The 27,227-nt window shown below is 33.6% G+C and overlaps 1 protein-coding gene across 1 annotated transcript in view; it reads right to left on the bottom strand.

The window, feature by feature from the left end:
• LOC137932780 (kinesin-like protein CG14535) overlaps nucleotides 1-27,227 on the bottom strand; it is a 326,319-nt gene that overhangs the window by 14,213 nt on the left and 284,879 nt on the right. Inside the window, exon 3 of the mRNA XM_068776453.1 lies at nucleotides 4,233-4,439. Within this exon, the coding sequence (XP_068632554.1) occupies nucleotides 4,233-4,439 (207 nt within the window). The remainder of the gene's footprint in view (nucleotides 1-4,232; nucleotides 4,440-27,227) is intronic.

The raw sequence follows: 27,227 nt of genomic DNA, 5'->3' as shown, positions 1-27,227 counted from the left end.
CGTTGTACATACATAAGTACTTTGTACAGAGGCGCAGTGGCGGCGATGCAATTCGTTGCACATATGACACGAGCCGCTCCACCCGCACCGTTCCCATTAATATTCTGTAATCCCTTTATCTGCGCCCCGCGCGAGTCCGTTAGCCACTTACCAGAGCTTAATTTGTAGGTATTGTAATTACCTTTGCGCTTAATTCAAATTAGTTTTGTATCAGTGCGTTTCATGAAACAAATGTTACGACGTCATATTGACTATGACGTGTTTTGTTTATTTAGAACAGAGGAATCTGTGAAGTAGTTGTTTTTGAAAATTATTTTATTATAAATGTAAAAGTTTGATCTGGAGATGCTTCAGCGTGGTCTTTTACGACTCGGAGCCACTTATCTCACTACCAATTGTTAAGATTAGACCTCTCGTAATGAACTAGGACTCAACTCACTGATAAATAGACAAGCCTTGAGGAGTGTTGCCAAATTAAAGAGGAAATGCCTACCATAAGCTCACAGATTTCTAATACCCTCCTCGGGTTGTCACGACGATCAATGATCTTTTTATCAAACATTTTTGTACTTTACGTGTTACGGATAGTCATCTGTGCAGAGAATGCCTGGAAGAGGCCGAAATTGATGCACACGTACTACCTCGGTGTACGGGGATAGCATCCAACAAAGCAACCAATTTCAGATCACTATGTTTGCTAGGATTTCTCGAGAAGTTCAGCTCAAGTAAGGCTAACACCGACATCTATTAATTGATTGCGGAAACCAGCCCGCAGAGTAGAAGAAGAAGTGTAGAAGAAGTGTAGGTTTCAAGAGGTGAATTTTCTGCTTCTTCTTTTCAGTTTATAGACGCCCACTGCATGTCAAAGGCCTCCTTCAAAGATATTTAAGGTGGGATATATCATAATCGCCACGCTTGGCAGTCCGGTTGGCGATTGCAGTCTGATATTATGGTAATGTGACACTGTTGCTTATCCTCTTGTATCTTATTTATGAGCAGTGGCAGTCTTTTATACCTATTGCACAGAGAATGAAATATATAAGATTGTATCCCAGGAATTAAACCTGCGAGCTTCGATTGTAATTCTCAGTCATAAAGCGAGGCTATCACTGCTCATTTATTAAAATTTATAGCTTATTTGTTGCTCATTAATGTATGGCACACAAAATCCACAGATTCATTTATTTTTAGCATTTAAGCCTACTTTGTACGTGTACACGTAATATGATACAATCGATTAGAATCCAATATCACGTATATAGGAGCCTCTGAAAAATTCATAACCCCGCATCGCTCGAACGGAAATGCTAAATATACGGTCGGCGATTTTCGAACGATGCGTTCTTGGCGTTTTAACAATTTAAACATGAAAATTCGCAACTGGCTGAGATATTTTTGTGCATGAATTTCACAAAAATATCTCAGCCAGTTTAGACGGGAATGCAGCGCCGCCGTGCCTTCTACTTTTCGTACGGTATTAAGGCAGAGACAAAATGCATTCTTTAGTAATAAACTATTTATTTATTTGCTTAATTTACATTAATATTTTTTACTATCTTCGTTTGTTAAATCTATTATCATCATGTTAGCTGATAGCACCTATACTTATTACCTAAAAAGGGGGGAGAGCTATGTCCAACAGTGGACGCCATGACGGAAATATATAATAACGCAAGATAAAGGTCAAAGAACTTTTGACAAATTTATAAAAGAAATACTCAAATATTAGTAATAATTAAGTATTTATCATATATTATCAAATTTTTTACGTATATTCTTTTATTTTTTAAGATTAAAAAGTGACATATACTGTCAAGAAGCAACTATGTGTATAAAGCCCACTGTAATTTGAACGAACATCGCTTACGAGTTTGCGTTTCCTGTACAAAATTATTCCACAAATAATAAGACTTTTAGATGAAAAGGATATCATATTATATTAGATGATCGTAATTCCTTACACATTACTTACTAACTTATTTTGTTACCTATGAAGTCTTTCAAAGTGAAAATCTATGTACATAACCAAATTCAACAAATTCTTTGTTATTCAGAACAATAAAATTTTTTCGCACAGAACAATGTGAAAATATGCAAACAGAGTTGTCAAAAATTTTGTAGCATCGTTTTTATTTAGTTTTTTTTTAAATAAAGTTTCTACATAGCACAACACTTTTATACCTCGCTATTTTCTACATATTATATGAAACCTACATGAAATAAATTTTAATAAAAAGGTTATTGGTCAACTTTGTAACTGAATAGGACGCTTGTAAATATGACGCAGGTAAATATGTAACTTGGAAATGACTTGGAAACACTTTTTGTTATTTATTTTGGTAGAGTGAAAACAATCACTTAATATTTACTTGCTAACGCCTTTCTGGTGGATAGGGCTTACAATACCGGGATTCCGGAATCCCGAATACTGGAATCCCGGACAATTTGCGTCCGTTATTAAAAACCTGTATTCATGTAAAAATACCGGTACTTCGGTATTACATTAGTTGATAAAAAATGAATTTATGCACAATATAAATTTAACTTAAAATAAATTAATAAAAAATTTTTCAGGTCTGGAACAAAGAATAAAAGATGAAAATACTTTTCTTGAAAAAACAGGAACAAAAGGAACAATTTTACTAAATATGTATGATTTCTTAATGACAATAGTGCCAAAGAGTGTAGAATCAGAAAAAGCTTTTTCGGCGGCTGGTTAATTTCTATGAAAATTCGGTTGTCGCTTGATAATGAAACGATTGATTGTTTATGTTTTTAAGAGCATACTTTAAATATTTTCAATTTAACTATATTTTTTGCTTTTTAATTATATAATGCCATACGAGCCTGTTATATATAAAATGTAACAATTTAATATGTACTTTCTTTACTTGCATGTTTTTTTAACTATCTGCTCCTACTCTCTGTAATAAAATAAATAATATCTACTCATTTTAGAACAATATTTATTGGATTTCATATATTATTTGTTAACAAATCAATATAATAACTGAGGTAAGTAAAAATATAACTAGTTAATTTTAATTAATAATATCGGTATTTATACCGATATACCGACATTTTGAATTTCGAATATCAAATACCGGTATTCACATTTTAGTGCGGTATTGTAAGCCCTACTGTGGGACGCCTATGTGGGGAAAAATTGTCGTTACCGCAAACTCGCCATTGGTGTCCACACAGTTAAATCGATTTGTGGTCTAAGCGTTCGGCCACCTGATCTAGTGAAATTGTTGTACGTACTGGCCCGAATCTGTTATCTTAAACTATGTTTAGTAAAAATAAGTTAGGTTAAAAGCTATGTGATCTTCCTTTGTCACTTTAATGTGACCTTGTCATTATTATCCTAATATTAGGGGAACCAGAAAGTAATGTCGTTTCTGTTGACATATTTTACAGAAAATTCGATTGATTTTTACCGCTCCAGCATTGAAAATTTGTATACTTTTGGATTGCAAAAGGAATATATGAATATATGAAAACAGCAGTATCAAATTCAACGATCAAATAGCGATGGTAATAAAAATATAAAAAAGTCGGTGTTGTAGTGAGTCACATCTCATTATGTTAAAGAGTCATCTCCCTGTAGTTGGCAACAAATAATATTATCCTGTACTCGATCTTCTTATTATAACATTAAAGTAACTTGCGTGAAGTCATTCGATATTCCACACGTCTTCGCTACTTTCGTATCCTTCGAACTACGCCCCAGGGTAGACGCTGAAGTATGAAATGAATACTGCAGACTGCATCTCACTTTCACACATTCTTTTTTTAAATACCGCTAGTTACATTAATTTAAATAAATTATTATTAGAGGGAATGAATAGTAATGTCGCTTTCTTAAGTTAAATTCATACGACTATATGTTTAACAAATTTTTTATATCTAATCATCTAGTGTAAAAATTTTCAATACCAGAGCAGTAAATAACAATCGGTTTTTCTGAACAATATGTCGACAGAAACAAAATTTTTTTTCCGGTCCCCCTAATATAAATATAATGCAATAATAAATAAAAACATCAAAATGACTTGGATCGCACTTTCCTCAGAAAGAATAAAGAAACAGAAAAAGAAATTAATTAAAGGATAAATAATGATTAATTTAGGATATATCTCTTAACTATATTCTTAATATTAGGTAATAAGTATTTAGTTATTATTTATAGATTGACATATGGTTTGCAAGATACATAATTTAAACGATACCTGTGAATCGTCCTGTGAGAAAATAGCGTCGAAGGCGAACATCTTGGGCGCTGCTACTCCGACCTTCCTGTCCTCGGGGGCGGCGGCTATGGCTGAGGCCGCTTCGCAGAGCGTCACCTGCCTCTTGCGTTTATCCAGAGAGAAGGTTTGGGTGCCGCTCGTGAAAGGACCCTCACCTACTGCACCAACTCGGAGCATTACTTTCACCTGCAAAGAAGTTATTTTTAAAGCCTGTTCATAAGTCACAAGATATTTTTTTTCAAACTGCCGTATAATTGAAAATGTATCTATTTATCTACCTATATATGTCGGAATATTTAAGTTCATAGTTCATTATTTTGTAATAGATTAGTTAGATTTATTTTATGAGAGTGGTATCCCTACGACTGTCAAGAAAAACGATTTACGTGAGGTGAGGTGCATGCGCGATGTGATGAAGGACGGATGTCATGTTATTTGTAAGAAGAAAATAAAGCATTTTCCGTTGTTAAAGATTGTGTTGTGTCTCAAAGTTGGGCCCTATTCCCACATATATAGTAGGTGATTGGGAATAGATGTAAAAGCTTTATAGGGTGAATCTATAGTTCGTTTGCTGTTAAATAATGTATCCATCACAATGAAGATCACCGACGTAACTCAAAGAATTGCTCGTCTGGGTCTCACTTGGTAGACTGACGACATAGTTGAGGTAACGGGAAGTCACTTGGGGGTTTTTGGGGGAACCCTATGCCTTGCAGTGGGCGTCCATAGGCTAAAAAGAAGAAGAATGTATGAAACGTCACGTCCCAAAATCAATGATAATATATAAATAGTAAGTAAGCTAAACCGTTTTTTAAATGTCGATTATACTGCTAAAAGCTATTGATTCGTTGCATTCCATGAGTTTCAGATCGATAAATTTATAAAAGATGATCGTAAATAGGTGTCAAATCTTTAAAGCATTTGCAAGTACATACATTCACCTCATTTAAGGATATTACACATTTAACAGGACCACTTTGTATAATTTATTTCTACCTTTGTACATAGCAATATTTGGAAACCATATGGCTTAAAGACTTCATGTTTAGTTTGAATATTTCGTTCGCCGAGTAGACGTTATGTAAGTATGGATTTTAAAAAGTTGTACCCGCTTTGAAGTAGTGTTTAAAAAAAAGGATATATTTAATCTATATCTCTTATAGGTATATAAAACTTGAAGTAAAGAGGACAGTAACTTTTAAAAATATTAATGTAATTCATTCTTCTAAAACATACAGAGCCGTTATTCAAATTGCAATTATGCTTTATAAACATACATCGTAAAGCGTGAAAATAAATGTGCATCGTGCCAAAATAATCTTTTTTATCTGTGTTAAAATAATAAACAGTCATGGCCGCTCGCCTGTAAACTCAAACAGTATTAAGAAAAGCATTTAGTGTTGTACTCCGCCACAAAAGGGTTTATCGTATTGTTGAGTTGTACGTTTTCGTACGAGTAGCGTGGATCGCGTTCAAAGCCGCCGTCTGTGATGCCTCGTTAAGCGGAGATTTCGCGAGTTTAGATACGAACTCGGCAACATCGCTGGGTTACTTCGGCTTTGTGTATTATTATTGTTAAAGGAAATAAATGAATGATTATAATAAATATCATAATACACGTGTACTAACACACGTAAATCTAATATTCATGTTATTTACCTTTTTGAATCATTTAATATTAGTAAAGAAAAGAATTCCAGGAAAAATCAAGTATGATAGAAACTAGGTTCTAGTTAGCTTTTATATAATGATGTGACAAGGTTCTGGAGTGGATACAACGTATTCAAACGGCCAACTAAAGAGGACATACTTTATAAAGGGCGTAGAAACACGCTGAATGTAGGCCGCTTCCAATCAATCTTATTGAGGGTAGGGGAGAATAGAAGAAGGATTCACTGCAAAGCTGTGAGAGGAAGAAGAAAGGCGTCAAATCTTCTTGGAGTGTTGTAAAAAGATAATACGAAAGGTAAAACTAGAATGAGAAAATAAACTGTTATAGTAAGTGGTGTAATATTTAATAAAACAAAAATAAAATTGGTAATTAAAAAAATGGAATGTAAAATATGATAATTAGCCAAAAAGTAAATGAATATAAAATAAATATATGTAAAGGTAAAAGTACTCTGGAGGTGAAGACGAAGTAAGGTGATGTAAGAAAAGAAAATAAAGTTTAGAAAGGAATGGAAGAAAATAAAAATAAGATGTGTAAAAGGCAATAGATGACGATGAAAACAAAAAGTCAGGGAAATATTTATTAAGAACATACCCAATAAAGGTCCCCAATAAAGCAGGTCACAAAAAAAAATCGTGTTGGTAGTCTATGGGAAAGGCGTATGTCTTGTAATGAAATTCCTACAGATTAAATCATAATGACAATAAAGAGTGTCGACAATGGTATATACATAAAAAATTGTTGTCATAAACGCCAACTGTAAGCCATAGGCCTCCACCAAAAATTATCTATGACGGAATACACCATAACCGCCACTAGACCTGGTACACAGAGCACGCTGCTGCCTATCCTCTGGAAACTTATTTCTGAGCATTTGCAATACTGTATAATTAATACACAAAGTGTGAAACATATAAAATTGTATCCCGGAAATCGAACCCGCGATCATAGGTCGTTCTGCTAGACTACTACTGCCTGTTTATATTTAGATACTGTAAAACGCGTCTTGATCCGAGAAGATCCCACAACAAACTCAGACGTGTTTATTCATTTGGTATAATTTTACATTATCTAGTACACTGGTTATATGTTAATATATTTTGTTTTCTGACATTTTACCTACTTGGAGAAATTTCAAAATGTATTATACATTGAAATCGACTAGTGGCTTTGCATCGTCCCTTTTTTATAAATAATTTTCTTGTATTGAATTTAGTTTAAAATTTCAGATGAATATAATTAAATGAAAAAGACTATTCTCTTTGAATTTATAAATGGGTATTATTTAAATCATTCAATATGATAGGTGTATGACGTATTAAAATTTTTGGTTTTAAAACATACCAATATTTTCACGATTTTTTAGCAGGGGTCATAAATTAAATAACAATTGTTATAATTTCACAATAATAATATGTATAATTTACACTGGTTTAGTAAAAAAAAAGTACAGTTAATTACAAGCAAACATAATGTAAAATGCAAACAGTACAAACAATAGAAAAACAAGGTTAAAAACGGAACATACTAATACAGATATGTGTTATTCTCAGCAGAAGGACATCCGGAGTGAAAGATGATATTACACTGTGGACAATTTTGAATATTATAACGAAAGCTATGCACAGAATCAGATATACAGGGTGATTAGTTATAGGTCTTAAGACTTTAAAAGGATAAATGTATAGCTTATTAATCAACTTTTACAAAAATCTCTGATCATTTTCATTTTCTAAAAAGTGATCACTGTATCATATATTTTTATTAATTTTTTTCTATTAAAATTGAACTGGCCAAATGCAAAATGACAATATAAATTCTGCATGGAGAGACAGTAAACATAAATGTATTTTAATTCGAAGTAATCTAAATTATGAAAACTATTTTTCATACGATGTTATCATTATGTTATTTATTATTGATTGTATGAACCATATATTAATTGACATTCACCGTTTTAAAGCTTTCACATCTATTTAATCATCATAAAATATATTGGTTAACTTTTTTGTATATTTGTAATATTGCAGTGTTTCAATCATGATCATTCATTCAAGCAATCATGATCGGTTACCATTGGAACTCATCTCGATCGTATATCACGTGTATTACACGAATAAACCATCTCAGACAATCGCACGCATCCAAACTCACTAATTTAAGTTGACAGGCAGGTGTAATTAATTTCCAACTAATTACTCGCTTAGCTATCCGCGAGGCGCTGGTATTATGTAACTAATCACATCCGGGTGGAAACTCGCGTGGAAACTATTTTAGTTGGCGGAAATAATTAGATAAGTTGTACGCTTTTGGGTGCTTCGTTACACCTGGTTGTACGCGAGACGACGCCGCGGTGGATATTGTCTTGTAGTAGTGGCTATGTCCCTGGCTTTGTTCACTACGATTTATCTATACGGAATTGAAGCTGAAACTGTTTTTCTTACCAAAATGATCTGTTAGCAGTTTCTATAATAATAATAAATACTAAAACATGGTCTTAAATAGGTAAAGAAGAAGATCTACAACATTAAGTTCAAATGACACTGCAGTTTAAATGTCATTGCAGTTTCTGCAGCCGTTTTGGAAGTTTCGGTTTGCGATTTCAACTTCCCAAACCACTGGGTAGTAGTAGCCCAGTGGTAGAGAACTGATATTTGCGGTCGTAGGTCACGGATTCGATTCCCGGTGTACAATCTTATACTGTTTGTGCTTCGTACGTTAATTATATGGGTTTGCCACTGTTCACATAAAAGTTTCTAGAGGATGAGCAGAAACCTGCTTGCCAAGCGTGGCGATTATGGTATATTTTCTCATAGATATCTTTGGGAGAGGTTTATGACTTGCAATGGGTGGTTATGGCCTATAATGAAGAATCCGCCGGACTATATCAGTTACTTTAGTTCGTCCTCATTCCTTATTCGCATATGTATATATTTATATATATATATATATATGTATATACATACATATGCGAATAATGTTATTCATGTTATTCACAATTAATTATACAGTATTATATAGTAAATATAAAAGTAAATTATACATAATATAATTTACTTTTACATTTAATACATTGTTTGTATTATTTTTTCGATTTGAAAATATCTGGTAACAAAAATCTCATGCAGTTTTAAATGAAATACTGTTTCATTGTTCTTAATTTTATCCAGTTTAAAAGAACTAGAATTTCTGATATGATTAACTGTTCCAAATACAATAATTTTTATATTCAAATCTTGTATGGGCGCGATTTTCAAGCACTGCTGGAGATAGGCCTCCTCCATAGATTTCCTATAGGACCTATTAGAAACGGCCTGTAATCAGCTTCTTTCAGCGACTTTGAAAAGGCTACCACAAATTGCGGAAACTTGTGATATAATAAAAACTTAGACCAGAACTTCGTACTTTAGAATAATTGTGGATTTAAACCACGACACCCACTAAAACTAAACAGGTTATCAAACAATTTTTTTTTATTGTAATGTCAAATATAAGTCAACCGTTCTAAGACATTTCACATTATTTTATTACAATAATATAATACGTACAAAACACATTTCGTTCTAAATATAAGAGTCCGCCATCTCGGCGAATGAAATTCTATAGAAACGGACGCAATATTGTGGCTTTTACGAAAATTAAAGTGTATTTTTTACGACGGCAAAAAGGCTACGCGCATCTAAACACTCGATTGTGTAATGCCAGACATAAAATATGAGGTAACCATTATATAGCGATAAATTTATTAGATAAAAGATGATAGAACACTGATGGTTCAGGTGTTATAAACGATGACTTTTTGGTGTAGTTTGAGGTTTCAATTTCTTTCAGATTTATCTTCTGCTTTTCAGCCGATGGAGGCTCACTGAAAGGCTTAGGCCTGACTCAAAGATAGCCACGACAACTGGTCCCGCGCTGCTCGCATCCAGCGATTTTCTTCCCAAGGTTACCTGATCTTTGTCTTCCGTCCATCTAATGGAGGGCTGACTCATGCCGCGTCTACTGGCTCTTTGTCGCTACTCGTGAACCTATGCTAACTCTTAACGGCATCAGTAGTACGAGGGAGATGATCCGTCCACTGCCATTTCAAGCTATTTTTTCAGCTACGTCGGCGACCTTGGTCTTTCTGCTGATCTTCTCATTCATGATTCGAACTCTTCATTATGTATCATGTGTATATACACAAGTACATGTATGTTTTTATACAAGTAATTAACGACATAGCCAAGGTGACGAGAAGGTGCTGTATTTAGGAAGTTCAAGTTCTGCTATTGTAACGAAATATGGGGGACGCCTATGCCTGGCCAAGAAACTACAACTATATCTGATCAAGTGATTCTATTAACTTTTTGACGAGGGAATAAACATATTTATGCAGAATTTGAGTGTATTAAAGGAAGAGAAAGCTAGCGAGTGGTTGAATGCAGATATTTATCTAGAACTTGCTGATATATTAAGGACTGACAAGAGTATATATTATTTCATTTATGAAACGGAGTTCTTATATAACAGCATTAATAGGACTTTAAAAGAAAGTAAGAAAAGTTTGGTGGGTCAAGGTATTGGCAATGCAAAGAGGTCTCCCTAAACCTGCCACGGGCAAGCCTTGAGCATCGTACCGGACCACATTCTTACAACGCGATGGAGTAGGCATTTGTTCGGTGAATTCATAGAAAGCTATTTATATATGTGAAATTTTAATTTAATTAAAAATGAATCGCTTGATATATTGGTAACCGCAAAACTCGAGGAATATAACCGTCATCACCATTTCAATCATAAGAAGTCATACTGGACATACGATATGCCAAATGCCAGTTATTTATGCTCATGCCATACCTTTCCACAAGCTCAATTTGGATGTAGCCGCACCCAGTCAAAATAGCTAGCAGCATAACTTCAAACATACAACATACAATAACTTATGATAAGACAAAGTCTGTTAGCATATAAAGTGATTCACATATTTTCATATAAATTTCATATAAAATAATCTTTTAGAATTAATAACGGTATATTGAAAAAGGAATTTGTTGGATAGCGCAGTTATTACAACTCTTTCAGCAAAAGAACGAACGAAACAAAAGAAATTAATTTTGAACTCCGTCGAAAGTGTTCATCGGAGCGCATAATTCGACCTCTGGCATGAAATCCTCTACGAGAGGCGGAAGCAGTCGAACGATTGGGGCCAGCTTGCCGCAGTCGCTGATTGCCCATTGATTCTGATGTTCTATATTTAAATAAATGCGAAGTAAGTCCACAAAGCATGTCCTCATTACTTTCAACATATGTGCTACGAAAATTGTGGGCTTGAAAACTGTATTTTTTAAAAACTTCATTTAATGAATACATTTACATGACTTGCATGTATTTATATATATATATATTTATATATATATATATATATATATATATATATATATATATATATATATATATATAAATATATCTAATATATAAAATTCTCGTGTCACGGTGTTCGAACTTGAACTCCTCTGAAACAGCTTGACTGATTTTTACCAAATTTAATATGCGTATTCAGTAGGTCTGAGAATCGGCTACTATCTATTTTCTATACCCCTAAGTGATAAAGGTTGTTCACACTTAAAAAAATTTTTTTATTTTTTAAACGAAATTTTTTGTTTTTATTTTTTTATGATACAGCATACAAGAATACATACAACCATAAATTTTCACCCCTCTACGATCAACCCTTATTTTTTATTTGTAAAATAAAATATCAATTTTTTTTTGCAAAACAACGTTTGCGGGATCAGCTAGTATATATATAAAATATATACATATCCAGACAAGCACGTTGTCGTCGTCGTCATTCCAGGACATCCACTGCTGGATATATGTACAATGAAGTTATATTTTAAAAGTAACATTAAAAAGTACATGTTGTGTTTTCACGAATATATATTTCTTAAAATAAAGTAAGAAATGTAATTTATTTTTTGGAAATTATATCGTTAAGGTATCCTATAGATTTTCTGGATGATACTGAAGGTTTTCAATACCACGCTACTATCTCTACTTGGATGTTCTGAAAGAGTTTTAGGATTTCCTTTTAAGAAATCATAAAGCAACAAGTCTGGAATTTATAGCCCTTAAAACCTATTCCTTATTTTTCAAAAATGTGTATACTTTTTGTGAATTTTACAGTTTGCTTCCTTAACTATAATAAAATAAAAATAATTTTCTTACATTGCAACAACTACGCAAATACACTGTGACCCTACAAAAAAAAACGCTAAGGGTTATAAAATAGAAGCCTTTGTCTTTACTTGTAGCAATAAGTACTGATTATTATTAAACTTGAGCGAACTGAAGTTCACCATTCTGCTAATGGAAATGGATTTTAATAATTTAATATTCACTTTGTGATGTCGCGTTGTGTCCATTCGCCTCTTTGTCCCCGTTGTCCATTGTTCTAAAATAATCTCTATCGCGAACCAATAGAGTGCAAAAAGCAATATCGAGCCTCTGCAAACGGAGCTAAGCCCTGCAATGACGAGTAAATCCTTAAATCTTGAATGACGCGTCCCCCGGGATGATATCACTTCCGAAGTTCATCTCTGACCATATGGAAATGATTTCGCTTATCTGTTAGCTCGCAGCTACGTCGACAGATGTAGGCTAACTTATAATATCTAATATAAAAAATGTTAAAAATTTTGAGTCGAGACATTCTATACACTAACTTAAATAAAATGATGCTGTGTGAAGTAAAACGCATGGTGGTTTCATACGGATCGCTTATATTAATAATAATACTTTTAATGGAATCAGGCGTTATTTTGCGGAAGTCCATCCTAAGTAAGAAAAGGTCCAATATTTAGCCACTTCCGCACATGCAGTGGTAGTCGTGCAACAAACTGCACTGCTTGCCAGCCCGCTGATAAATGCGCATGGGGCAAACAATGCGAATTACACAACTACCACCGTTAAATCACTCAACACGTGTTTCACCACCCCACGGTGCATCTTCAGGAATTATGTTACACCGATTAGTGCCAAACATAGATAATAATATATAATATAACATAGCTATTTATTCACACGCGCGAATAATCGATAGCCGCGCATATGAATGGCACATTGTGGTGACGTGTGTCAACGCAGTGTCCCGTTGCGGTGACGACGCTCGAAGTGCGACAGTGGCGTTCTTGAAGGTAACATATTAATAGGACTATTGTTCTCTCTTCGCTCTGCATCAAATGCCATTGGTCGGGGTTCCCAGGTTAACAATTACACGAATGTATGAAGCTTCTAGAGTGGTAGATAAATAATGAAGAGTCGTCTTGACTTCCTCCAATACTTAGAGTTTCCAGTGTTAATTTTCGGCGCTACGGCTAGGTATTTAAAAATGGAAATGTTATGGAATTAAAAAGCTACTCACAGCCTGTCCCATGCAGTTTATTACGTTACTGTAACATTTTGAACCGATGTACTAAACATAGAAAAATGGTGAAAGAAGTAGTTGCATGAAAAAGACGATAAAAACTATTCTAGACCAAAGAAAAGTAAAAAAAATTCAAGTTTTTTTTTAATTTACGGTGTTTGAGTAGGATATGCTCAAGATTTCTCTGCGAGATTAAATCAGAATTGAGAAGATCCGTAAATGAACGAAAGTACGTAGCCGTGGATAGGCCACGTAACTGGCACCGTAAAGTTCTACAGTGGGGATCACAGAACAGCAAGCGCAGTGTGGGACTTAGGTCCACAAGGTAGACAGCCGACCTTGTTGAGGTCGACAAAAGAAGGGAAATTCAGGCCACTTTCATCCCGTTTTATTGGATATTTATGAGGAAGGTCTATTTCCAGCAGTGAACATCATATAGCTAAAATCATGACGATCTTGATAAAGCAGAACTGTTTTACTGAATATGACAAGTTAATATTTTATTAATAACGATAAAGTAAAAGTTAAATTTGAAGAAAAATATATTATAATACTCGCCTGACCGTTGTGATGGAGCGTTCTTGTCATAATACTAAAAAAGATGGCAAGTTGCTTGTAGTTGACATGTTTACAGTCTATTCATTTAGACGAAAAGCGAAGTAAATCATTTTTATTTTATTTGATATCGGACAAAGTAACGAGAAAGAATTATTCTAAACTATATACAATTTATTGTTTAAGCACTTTTCTGAATCTATTGCAAATTCATTTCATCGCTTTGCAGGTAGAGGGCGCTGTGGGGCTATATTTTATTACACAAGCACTGTCGAGAGATATGAACTGACTTTTATCTGCGAGTAATATAGAAGAGGTCCTTTAAGCTTTTGTGTTCTTTATAAATAGTGGCCTATATTCATGTGCAGTTGGTTTATGGTCTATTTAATAAATTTTTATTAAAAATTCATTATATTTCATCATCATTTTAATCATAGAATGTCAACTGCTAGGCATAGGTCTCTCCCATATCCCTTTAGGATCGTTTTAAGGGGCACACCTAGTGTGAAATTTTCAAAAAATCGATTTTTTTTTATTTTCATATTTCGATAGGTTATACCTTTAAAAATAACATACTAAAATTTTGAATCGACATCTTAAATAGTTTTTGAGTTACAGCCATTTAAAAGAGTAGCCGCTCGGCAGTTAGGTAGTTGCATTGGCTACGGGAAATGCCTGAGCTACTGTTCGGAGTCTACCGTCTTTTCCAACCTTTGCAAATAGGATTCAGGTTTCTATTGTGAGCCTCCAGGTATCGGCAATTTAGTGATGTGCAAAACTTGTCACAAGGAAATTACTTTTAATCAAGCAAGTCCAAGAGGCCTGGGGTTTAAAATTGCTATCATTTGTGAATGTGGTAATTCGTACATTAATTCTGGACCAAAGGTCGATAATGCATTTGAAATAAATAGACGTCTTGTTGCTATGATGCGTCTTTTGGACGTCGGAATAAATGGGATCAATCTTTTTTGCGGACTAATGGATCTAGCAAGCAAATTTTACCATCAAACTTTTGATGGATGTTTTAAAAATTTGTGGACAGCTTCTTCAGCTCAACAAGCCCTTTTTGAGGAAGAGGAAGGTGAAACATATGGACCTGGAATAGCAGATTAGCTGTAAGTATGACTTTAATCCATTTATAACAATGAAAACGATCATTTTATCTTAAAACGCGTTTTTCTCGAAACAGCATTTTTCGAATTTGCTGGAGTGATTACTCGGAGACAAATTATCCGATCGCTATCAAATTTTTTTCACATCTTCTCTATATAGTTCTCCATACGATGACCCTCCAGTTTTTTGATCTGATCAAAAATCGGATTTTGGTAGGCCAAAAACTACCAAAATTTTGGGTAAAATTTAACTTTTTTTTTCAACATGCCGCCATTTTGTCAATTTTTGATTTTTTGATTCGTCCGAGGGTCATCGTACAGACAATATGTTTTTGTTTAACGAGAATTTATTTTTTTTAGGTTTTATCAACGGAGAAGGCTGCAATCACTCCAGCAGTGGAGGACCTTTTTTTTTTGGCGCCGCCGGAGATCGCGTGTTATTTCAAAAATATTTAATATATTGTTCCAAAAATTATACTGTGTATTCTCAAAACATGTATAAATATACTCTCAAAATTTTAAAACGATTGATCCACTAGTTTTTTTTTTTATTAATTCCCAAAAATCGCCTTTTTTTCTGGCTGTCACACTAGGTGTGCCCCTTAAAGCTACTTATAATAAGCGTCTTTTGACGACTTTAATAAGGTTGTCTATCTACCTTTTGGGCCGTTCTGCGCTATGCTCGACGATGTTCTTCACTCCAAAAGCCATAGCTTTAGAAGTTCTTGAGTAGAACTCTTCATGAGTAGCGAGACAGAAAGAGAAGAGAGTAGAGAGACAGTAGTCAGTTCAGCACGCTCAGAGGATTGCTTATTGCTATTTGAGCTTGATGATCCGATGTGCATGATGGTTACTTTTATTATAATCTCCTACTTTTTAATACGATCTCGTAGATTTATTTACATATAATATGTTTATTAAAATATTTACTATGTATACATACTTTTAATATAATCAATGCAGACAATAATAATCAAATGAACGCAAAAAAAAAATTAAGACGAAATCTACAAATTGGATTACAAATAATAATTTATGAAATATCTAGAAATTATATATGGCACCAGTTTCTATTTCATTCTTACAAACTTAGTGAAGACATACAAGCAACCAAAGCCCTCTTTGTGACTCGCACGTAAAAAATGTCTACAAAATATCAAACGTGAATTTAATTTAAACACAAGACAGTGACAGTTATACGATTTTGGGAGATGACAAATAATTGGAAAGGAAAATAGGAGGTGTACTGATTCCGCGGGCGGAACAAAACCGGCTGACAACAAACAAAATGGCCGCCGCGACGCGATTTTTTCGCTCCATCGTAAACAACGCGACGAGAAACTCATTTAGAGCTGTCACGCGGATTAAAATTATCTTGTCTTGAGATGTCGCCGCAACGTTGGGAATATTAATGATCCATGTAAATAGAATATTAAGATTTCGTTTTGATCATTTACTTATTTTTATGTTTATTATTCTGAAAGTTGAGTGATTAATGTAATAAATGTTTTAGCTATATATACTAGCTGATAAGTCTTTGTATAGATAGGTACAATAACCCATTTCGGTCGCTAATAATTACGGTTTAGAAGATTCTTCACTGTAAGTAGTCTTAGTATTGTATTGTAAGTTCATAAAATTTTACAACCCAAAATCTTTAATTTACTTCGTTATTGGTATCGTGTAAATTTTGTATTTATGTTTAAGGGGGATCGGTGAATAAGAAAAAAAGGTTATATGCATATAATGCCTAGAGTTTTAATTTTGACATCATACGTTAAAGTCGTATTACAGTCTTCTTTCAATCTCCATCTCTATCTGACAGTTTACACGTCAAGTAATGACGCATGACATTATCATAGTGTTTTAAGGACAATAATAAATAAAAACTAATACTAAATCTAAACGTCATCCCTTACTACAAGTATATATGTATGTATATATCTCCGACAATTTAATTGTTTTAGCATTAAATTTGAATAATCTGTCTGTTAATTTCAACGACAAAATTGGTAGTCTATGTCAATAATCAAATTACGTATGTTAAATTTTTTTTTACACTTTTATTTGTAACAAGGTATTTAGTCTCAGAATAAATCGTTACTACCACAAAATTAATGAGATCATTCACGAAACCAAAAATTACAACTGATTGCCTAACATCGTTAAAAACCAGGTGATTGTACGAGCAGAAGTAACGACCTCACCAATGTGGAAAAGGACGGGAAAAGTTCGACTTGGTTACTTAGAATTGTAATAAAGAGATTCACAATTCCATTATTTGGAAAAACATTCTAAAGGAAGACAAAAATGTTAAAACCACATACGCGGTGATTTCATGGTAAATTTTATATTTAGAAGTATTATAATATAATTAAAAACATGTGGTCTTTTCTCAAATGCGTATTATTACGTTCATTTGAAATATAAAAAATCATTGTAGTAATTTTAAAGAAATATTATTTTTAATAAGCAATATATTTTTAAACATTTTTATGTTTAGATTGAATGTCAATGCTTTACGAGCAAATGATTAATGACAACAGATTAAATATTGTTCTCTCGTTTTAATCAACGCTGTAATTAATTCGCGAAAACGGTTAATGAAATTGTACACAATTCATCAAATGTTATTTGTCATTTTATATTGACTATTGATAACAAAATTATTTACTGGTATTATTTTTTTTTTTACTAATTTATGGATTTCATTACGTCAATTTTTCAGCCAAACAATGACATGATCTGTTCTATATTGTTACATCTTATGTTTCAAATATGACACGTTATCTCTTGTTTTTTGTGTCATAAAATTTCAAATTGAGAAGGCCTAGCATAAAACAAGTGACTGCTTTGCAATCGACTCCAATGAGACATAATAAATAAATTTAAATTAGCTTTTTCTTTCTAGCCTTTTCTTAGTTTTTTAAGGTCGAGTCTCGTAGCGCTCGTCTTGTAGCACCTTGACAGAAACGACTACAACCTTTTCCATACCGTCTTATCATCTGTTTTATTAATAGAGTGTCCAGATATTTATTTGAATTTATTAAACCAATAAGCAAGTGATCGTCGACTTGGTCTTTTACCATTTACTTTCTCTGAAACCAGTAGCTTAACAAAGTTAGCTGTTTGCCAACTGAAATTATTTTTTTATAGTTTCATCATAGTTTAAGAAAAATTTTAAGCTTAAAGTGCCAGTTAGTCATAAATCCTAAGCAGGTGATGATTATATTCTGTCATTGTTTTTTTATTATTAGGATCGATGTTTCACAGACATTAGCATCCGTGCCTTTGTTTTGAATTTATGTTTATTATTGATGATTTTTTGCTCACGTTTTCGCATATAATAATGTTTAAGTAAAAAAGTGTCTTAATCTACCTGTGATAGATATCATAGACTGTATATGTACAGCCCAGACTCCCTCTGAAATTCGCTACCCTCAAATCGTGTCGCGTAAAATTTGAAATCGCGTCGATTTGGGCTAGCGGCTGCAATGACGGCGCGGACGCATTCGTGCATAAAATTAAACCCCGTGTAATGAAACGTTGGGCGCCTTCCCATGTGCTAAGCTGAGAAATTCGCGTAATAAAGTACGGAGAGACTCCCCGTCTCAGCGGCTGCGAGGTGGCTGGGGTATGGCAGCTATTCGCTCATATTGGTTATCGATCGTACCTGCATCGATTAGTTATGCCATGAATAGTGAATTCAGATGTTCTAGGTTTCTCTGAACTATTCTGGAACAAATCTGGTCTACGTGTATAGTGAGTGGAGGTTATGGGACAAATTCTCTATACTAATGTGTATTTGAGCCGGTACATGTATTTGTGCTTCAAAGTCATTTCAAATACAATGACTGTAGTCATATAAATGACGGCGCCCAAATCTATATCAGCGTTCGAATTTCATTCAATTCGAGTTTTGCGTAGTAAGAAAAGGACCAATATTACTTAGGATAGACTTCCGCAAGGTAACACCTGATTCCATTAAATATTTTGTGTAGTAGTTGTTTGTTGTTTTTTGTTTTGTATAGTAGTTGAGCCGCAAACTAGTAATTATAGTTATAGTCAAGTTCATTTTTTTTTTTTCATTTTCAATTTCATTTGTTCATTCATTCATTCATAGTCAACTATGTGTCAATATTCTTAACTCACTGAAAGAGCTAGAGCTTCGTCTAAGATACATATAGTATAATAGCCGCAGATATAACCTCGCCATTATCCCGATATTATCATTATTATCATAATTTCAGCCATTGGATGTTCTACAGCGGAATAGGCTTCCTCTATAAATATTAAATGGACTTTCTTGAAAGCGGTCTGCGTTCAATATTTTTTAATTACCATTAACAAACTGCTATGTTGTACATATGTTATAATTGCCAAAAATATTTTAGTTTGACTGTTTAATATAACATATATAGTCAAGTAATGAATCATGTTTCTTTTTAATTTCATAATCTATCGAATTGTTTGTCTCAAAAATTGTGAACATCGAAATTGAATCTGTTATTGTATAAGTTTGTCTGATACCTGATACAGATTTGTCAGCAGAGGGTGTCAACATCATAAACAAGGGCCGGTCATAAAGCCGCGGTTTTCGTGCGCTGCCAAATTTGTTTGAACCGATCTGGCCATTGATCTAAACACTTTACGATCGACTTCGTCACGTCGCCTGACTGATTGGATCTGTTGTAAACCAGCTGATGAGTTATGAATACTGTGTTTACGAGACCCTCGTTTTCCTTTGCCGCATACTCGAAATATGAAACGAATGTTTGTATAGGTTTACTTGGAAATAGTTTGCATATTCAGGCTTATACCGATTGATAAGTAAAGAAAAAATTTTATTTGGTTTCTTTAATGTAGATGCCTAGCAGTGCTAGCCGAGTAGTAAACGCCTGAGACTTATGATTATAAGTAGGATTGATTCCCGGGATATATTTTAATACATCTTATACTCGCGAGAGAGAAGACAAAAATATTTCAAAGACTTGTAGAGTCTATTCTACAGAGAGATAAACCACTCTGTCATCGGTCAAGATATACCAAAAATCTTGACCTTGATCTATTAATGAATGGGTAGGTTAAAATATAATTTTTTACTTAGACGTATAAAAGATGTAGCCAGCGATAGCGGATTTAGACTTGCAATTATAGCTTGCGGATTCGATTCCCGGAATACAATCTTATATAATTTTTTATCATTTACACTTTGTCTATTAATTATACAAGATTGCCGCTGCTCACAAAAAGTTTCCAGAGGTTAGGTAGCAGCATCCTTTGCGGACTATAATGCCATACTGCGTTCATATATCGGGGTATGAGGTCTATAGATATCTTCGGGAGAGGTCTATATCTTGCAATGAGCGTCAATGGGTTGGGACCCTGACGTGGAATGTACATTTAAATCAAAAAGAAGACTGGTCCTCTTGTTAATCTAGGGGAGACCTTTGACTAGCTGTGGATGTTCTTCTCCTGAAATTACGATGATAGTGGAACTTCATTACTACTCCTTACTAAACTTAGATCCACTTGACTATTACCATGGTTACCTAAATTTAAATAAAAAACTTGACATCGCAATTCCGTACCTCTGCCGCCTGTATCGATCAAGGGAAATCACGTTACGATGTCGCATATATTCACCGTGATAAAAACAAAGGCACTTATTATAAATGTTACGTTCTGTTTTATGTCCCCGCCGGCTGGGGGAGGCGCGAGAGATGTACTGCCCCGTATGAATTATGTATGATTTGTTACTGCGACATTTACCCTCGTTTTTATCTAGTAAGAGAATGCTACTGAGATTTTGCCTTCGTAGTCACCTATGTGTCGTTGCGAAAACTACGATTGTTTATGGGAGATGTTAATAAAATACGCATTTTATTTTCCAGCTCGTTCGAAAAACAATAAAAAATAAGATGATACAATTATTAATAAAAGTAAGTTATCTATTTCGTACAGTGCAAGAGGAACAACCCAACAGGATTGAAACTTACACGGGAATGTATATTAAAACAAAACACAGTTGCCTACAAAAGAGTAACTGATTTTATAAAGTTTTGAGAAGGGTATAAAAAGCATATTTTAATTTTCAATACTAACATTATTTGTGTTCTTTTTTACATTTAAAAACACACTGAAGAATTGCACATCTAAAGTGGTAATGAGCAGGGCACATCGTTCGTACGTCAAAAGAAAGATGAAAAGACATAGTACTTTTCTAAATAATTCGAATCGTTTTTTAATAGCACGTGTTTTTAAAAAAACTCACAGAACTTAATGTTAGAACATGATCATTTTTGTTATTATAAAAGTGAAATTCCTTTGATTCTATTGTGGATTACGTGCTTATTTTTAATATAATAAAATAAAATATATAGTAATTTTACAAGACACCGACTTTTTCACTATAATTAAAAAAAAAACTAAAAGTTATCAGACCTTGGTGCCCATACTAAAAAATATTTGTAAAGACTAACTCTATCCAACTGCAAAATATCTAAGCTCTTGTACATAACATCCTGTATAGTTCCCTCTCTAACGCCTTCATATTAGAGCTTGTTTTACTTTTCTATCTGCTTCCAGTCGCTTTTATCTTTTGTTCCATCTGGAACACCACGCCCACCTATTTCTTTTATAAAAAGTTTCAGCCACACATCACAATTATTTCAGCCGTAAGACGTTCACTGCTGAACATATCACCCAAATATTTCCAAACAGTAGCAGTAGCGGCTAGTATCATGACAAAACGCTAGGCGAATGTATTGCACAAAAGTTACGAAAGTTTCATAATTGTCATGTCAGCCGTTAGTCAGCCTGGCATAGCGTTGCAGACATCAAGTGACTTCTCGCGATCCTACCCATGTCTTTTTGTACCTATAAGCCTATAAAATCTTAGTTGTGTATAGTCTCCTATGACATTTTTTAAACCGTAAAAAAAAATTAAGAAAAAATTTTGATTTTTTCACGTGATATTACCGATTAATAAGGTCGATTTGAGTTCAAATACGAAGGGAGGTGCGCTCCTAAAAGGTCCAATTAACGTTCGGTGTACATTAAATCAGAGCATACGCTTCGCCCTCGGTTTCGCCCAGAATGAATTATGTAAATCGTCTTCAGCGGTTAACATCGTAATATTGTAAGCGACACTTTGAACCCTCAATCCCGACAACGATATACACTTGCTAGATGTGACAGAAATTAGATCTTATTTCAAATTGAAATTTGTATATGATTTTGTTCCACACGAAAAGTTTTAAACCTTTTACATTTATACTTTTATTATGTTCAATCACCCCTTATTAAAATAATCACTCTAAAGTAAGTTGAATTAATTATTTTTTCAATGTGATACGAAAGGCCAATAAGCAACACAAGTTCTTCAAGAACAGATAATAAACATTAATTAATTTTATATGTAGTATTCTGAATTTTAAAAACGCTTTTTCTTGCTATCTTTTCATAACGATATTTATTATTTATGAAACCATTGAATTTAGGATAAGGTATACCATACATTGATTGACGACAAATGAGCAAATAAGCAATTATTCTGTATTTCTTTGGTAATTGTTTTGACTGAATGCCCTGTATTCAAATAAATTTCGTGAAGATATTGCAAAGTACAGATAATCGTTAACTTAGACAAGTCTTTTACTTTTTCTAAGGTTTAAATCCATAGCACCAAATAAGATTTAAAAAAATATTTTGGTTGCTTTATACAATTTAAAGACTTTTGTTTAATTAACGGAATAAAATAAAATAATACTGTATGATAAAATTTTGTAAGACTACCAGAAAAAGTGTTAAGGTAAATTCGTATTTTTTTATATTTGTTTATTTGAAATCAAATCATTCTAAGCTAATTTTGGCAAAAATTATGTTAAAAAATATTTGCTAGTTTGTTTCATAGTTTCGTATAACTGTACAGAGTTGATAATAAAATAAAATAAATACCGCCACTTCTAGTAAGATATATATCAGTGTATTAAAATTCTTACCGCGAAGATGCTATCTGAGTAAACATAAATTTGGTAGGGCGCCGGGGGCGGGGTCCTCAGGTGAAAATTATCAAAGGGAACGGCAGCCAGATTTTAACCAAACATTGGTTACGCAGAGATATGGGTACATCTTTACTACTCTCTAAAATAACGGTGGGATATATTTATTTAATCCTATTCCACTCGAACCTGTTTTTGTGCGTGTACACTAAAATTTAAATCAAATTGAGACATTATTGACGTTTTCGTTATTTCAGCCCAGAGACCATTACAAGACATAGGCCTCCAAAAGATATCTATGGGAAGATATATAATCGCCACGCTTGGTAAGCGGGTTGGTGATAGCAGTCTGGTATTATAGTACGTAAAGGACGCTGCTATCTATCCTCTATAAATTTAATAATGAGCAGGGCAATCCTATCCTATATATTTAACCCTTAATTGCATAATGATGAAAAACTGCAACCCCAGTACCAGTACCCCACTTAAAAGTAAATACATATTTTTGTATAACTGCAACATGAGGTTTATTTAATAAACAAGCACAAAAAATATTATGTGTTTTTTTCTATTTTTCTCTGTATTATAGTGTACTTATCTACAAGATATATATTTTTAAAGTATAAATAAAAGTCGTGCATTTAAGGGTTAATGTACATTGTAAATAATATATAAGACTGTTTTTCGGGAATTGAACCCGCGGTTGTAGTCCGCGTCTCGGTCCTCTACCGCTGGGCTAACACAGCTTTAATTGAAATAGTTATGAATAAAAAAATTAGGAGGATTTCGTATATCAAGCTAGTCACAAAAATTGATCACCGACTTCATGTTAGCTAAATAAATGTCATCTGTAAACCATTGAGAGGTAGTATCTTTAGTGACGGATTCGATTTTCAACCAGTTTACCACAAGGAGGTTCGTTTATTATCATAATACGAAGGGTAATGGATATATGTTTTAGCTATAGTTAGTTATATTGTAAGGTTATGTTTATTTTTGTTCAGCTACTCTTTTGAAAAAAAATTATGTGGTCCCTGTAGCCCGCATAAAAAAAGGATTGCTTCTATTTTAATAAAAATGTCAATTCGATAGCAACAATATTCGTTTTGAGATTGAGAAAGATTTTTGTGTTCAATATCCTAAAACTCATTTTTGGTAGCAGTACAAGCACTCCACCAGGAACTTGGGCTTGGGACATATACTACTTTATTAGTGAATTGTGAGTTCGTCAAACTCCTATACCCGTTGTAATGGCCTTCAAGACAAAGCCATTATGAATTTATATTAATTACGTAATGAAAAATTTGAGATCAGTACAAATGTACGAAATTCATGAATAGTAACAAATCATATAAATAAATTCGCAATTTTATTCAGCAAATATTCTATAACTTATTCTTTAAACTAACATACGGTGCTGGAACTCTACTCAAAAGTGTAAGAATTTGACAATATCAGCACTGAAAAGTTTCGAGTAAGAAAACAGTCGTCTCGCGCACAAAAGTTGATAAAAAGGGTACCATTTGTCCCCCAGCACGGGAAACTTGGGCGGCGCCTATCGCCTTTCGCTTCCTGTAACTTGTCGGAGATGCATCCGTGAGTCATTAAGATGTTCCTGGCGTGTTCGAGTGTTTAAGAAAAGTTCTCGCAATTTAAATTTGAAATGCTACTGCTAATTCATACTTATGAGAGATTGAATATGTAGAATCATTACTCGACCAGTAGGTCAGGGGCGAGAGCGTCTATAATATCTATATTATCATTTCCCATACATGCATTCCCTAGAAACTTCAAATTGAACCAGTAAGAAGTAGCATGTACCAGAATCTTTATGCCTATGTGCCTGCCCATTTCAAATTGCCAATTCACTAGGCTGTGTCGATTAATTACGTAAGTCTGAAAATTTAATCTCGCGAGAGAGTACTCAAAAATATTTCAAAGACCTGTGGAGTTCACTTCACAGAGAGGTAAAAACTGCGGTATGTCTAAAGGTTTTTTTTTTACTTGTATGTGTATAGGGTAGTGTTATCCCAGCGGTAGAAGACTGAGACTAGTGATCGTAGGTTGTGGGTTCAAATTCCGAGATACAAAGTTACATAGTTTACACTGTTCATTAATTATATAGGACTACTAAGAAACAAGTTTCCAGAGGTATCTCTGCATACCATAACCTGTCATCATCATCATCGTCGATGTCTCTGAGGGAGTATTATGCCTTGCAGAGGCACCTATAGATTAAAACAACGATGACGAACGTTCAGAGTTATTGGATGTATGTTTTCATTGTTTAAAGGGGTGAATACTTAGACTTCCGCACGTGCACTCGTAGTCGTGCAACAAAGTGCACCACCCGCCAGCCCGCTGATAAATGCGCACGCGGCAAACAATGCGAATTACACAACTGCCACCGTCAAATCACGGTGAGTGACGACTGCATGTGTGGATGTGGCTAAATATTGGTCATTTTATTACATGGGATGGACTTCCGCAAAATAAAGAGAGAGAAAGATTCTATTAAATATTCAATTATTGTATTGTACACCCTATCTATTATAATTAATAACTTATTACTATTTATCCCTGAAGTCTTTGTACTGACAGAAGTTTTTGGCTTGTCGTATTTCAATTCAGTTTCAGATTGATCACTCTGTACAGGATGATTAGAAAAAGATATAAAATCTTAAAGTGTTTGTGCTGACACTTGAGCTATACATTCATTCATTTAAAGTTCTTACATCTTTAATGAAATATATAAATAAAAATTAATATAGTAACATAACATCACTTACCTTATAAAACTGTGAATAAATATTTTTATAAATAATTTTTTACAATTCTATTTATTGTTGCCATTAAAAGGCAAGCAAGCCTTTCTCAAAGATATCTATCGAAAGATATAATCACCACGTTTGGAGGGCGGGTTTGCGATCGCAGTGTTATGTTGTACGCAGTTTATGCTGCTGCCCATCCTCTAAAAACTTATTTGTGAGAAATGGCAATCATATATAATTAATGCACTAAGTGTTAATTATATAAAAGACTGTATCCTGAGAGACGAATTCACGACCTACAATCGGAAGTCATAGTCCTTAACTGCTGAGCTACCAATCTTAAAAAATATATCTTAAGTACGTCATAATTTCCCGAACCCGGGTAGCGCCGCAGGAATAGCAGAGTAATAATATTAAGTGAGAGAGCTTTCGGAGTCGGATCGCATACCCGGCGGGTTCACGCTGTGTTATAATAGCTACTGGCAACACATGAAATATTACTCTGAACCCATTGTCTCTGTTTCGATATTACTCTGTGCGTGATATTTTGACATTAGATGTCAGAATATAAAAAATACAGATTAAATAATTTTTGTTATTTCGTTCAATTACTACACTAATATTAGTATAACATACAAAAAAATATTCGTGTCTTGTTTTATAAATTCCAAAAGAGCCGTATAATATTGATGTTTGTTTTATTTATTTATTAACGTTTAGATATAAGGTGGCATAAATATAGACAAGACGGTGTACTCCCAAACCAGGTAAATATATTTGTGTAATATGTTTTATAATATTAATGTAAACTTACATTGTACATTGCTGTTTATGCTTGTTGCTTGTCCGTTTGATATAAATAAATATATATCGTTTTTATTAACATTTAACAAATTATTTATATAGATTCCTCAATTGAAATGTTTAACCCTTTTCTTGATAATGTATCTGTAGAGATACATCAGAATGAAAAAAAAAATAGTGGCATCAATTTTGAACGCAAAGTAATCATTTGAATGTGAATGTTTAGGTAATTTCTTAATTTTCGAACGCTTGTTCAGTTTTTTTCTGTTGGCATCCTTGGGTCTTAAAAGTCAAGTGGTATGAATATTAATGTAATATTAAAAAAAAAATTGCCAAGTTAAGGGTTAAACAGTATCTACACCATTTTATATCACACTTTCTTTTACTAGTATATAAGAGAAATAACTTAAATATATTGTTTTGATTGCTATAATTAAAAATACATCTAAATTAAGTTATGTTGTAATTGTTTATGCTGTTCAAAGCGCCCAATTCTTTAAAAAGGCCCCTCCGAAACGCAATCTTAGCCACTGAATTTAAGACGAAGCAAGCATTCCTAATTTTAAGCCGAATTAAATCAACTGCGCGCCTTGAAATTGAGGCGCTTTAGTATTATTTCCTCAATAAAAGAATTCCGGGTTCAGCTGGA

The sequence above is a fragment of the Battus philenor genome, unplaced genomic scaffold (assembly GCF_028537555.1).
Source record: "Battus philenor isolate CCGP_79_NKW_IND1 unplaced genomic scaffold, ilBatPhil1.0.hap1 SCAF_12, whole genome shotgun sequence".
In the NCBI taxonomy this organism is placed as follows: Eukaryota; Metazoa; Arthropoda; class Insecta; order Lepidoptera; family Papilionidae; genus Battus; species Battus philenor.
This window is presented reverse-complemented; position numbering and strand designations above follow the sequence as displayed.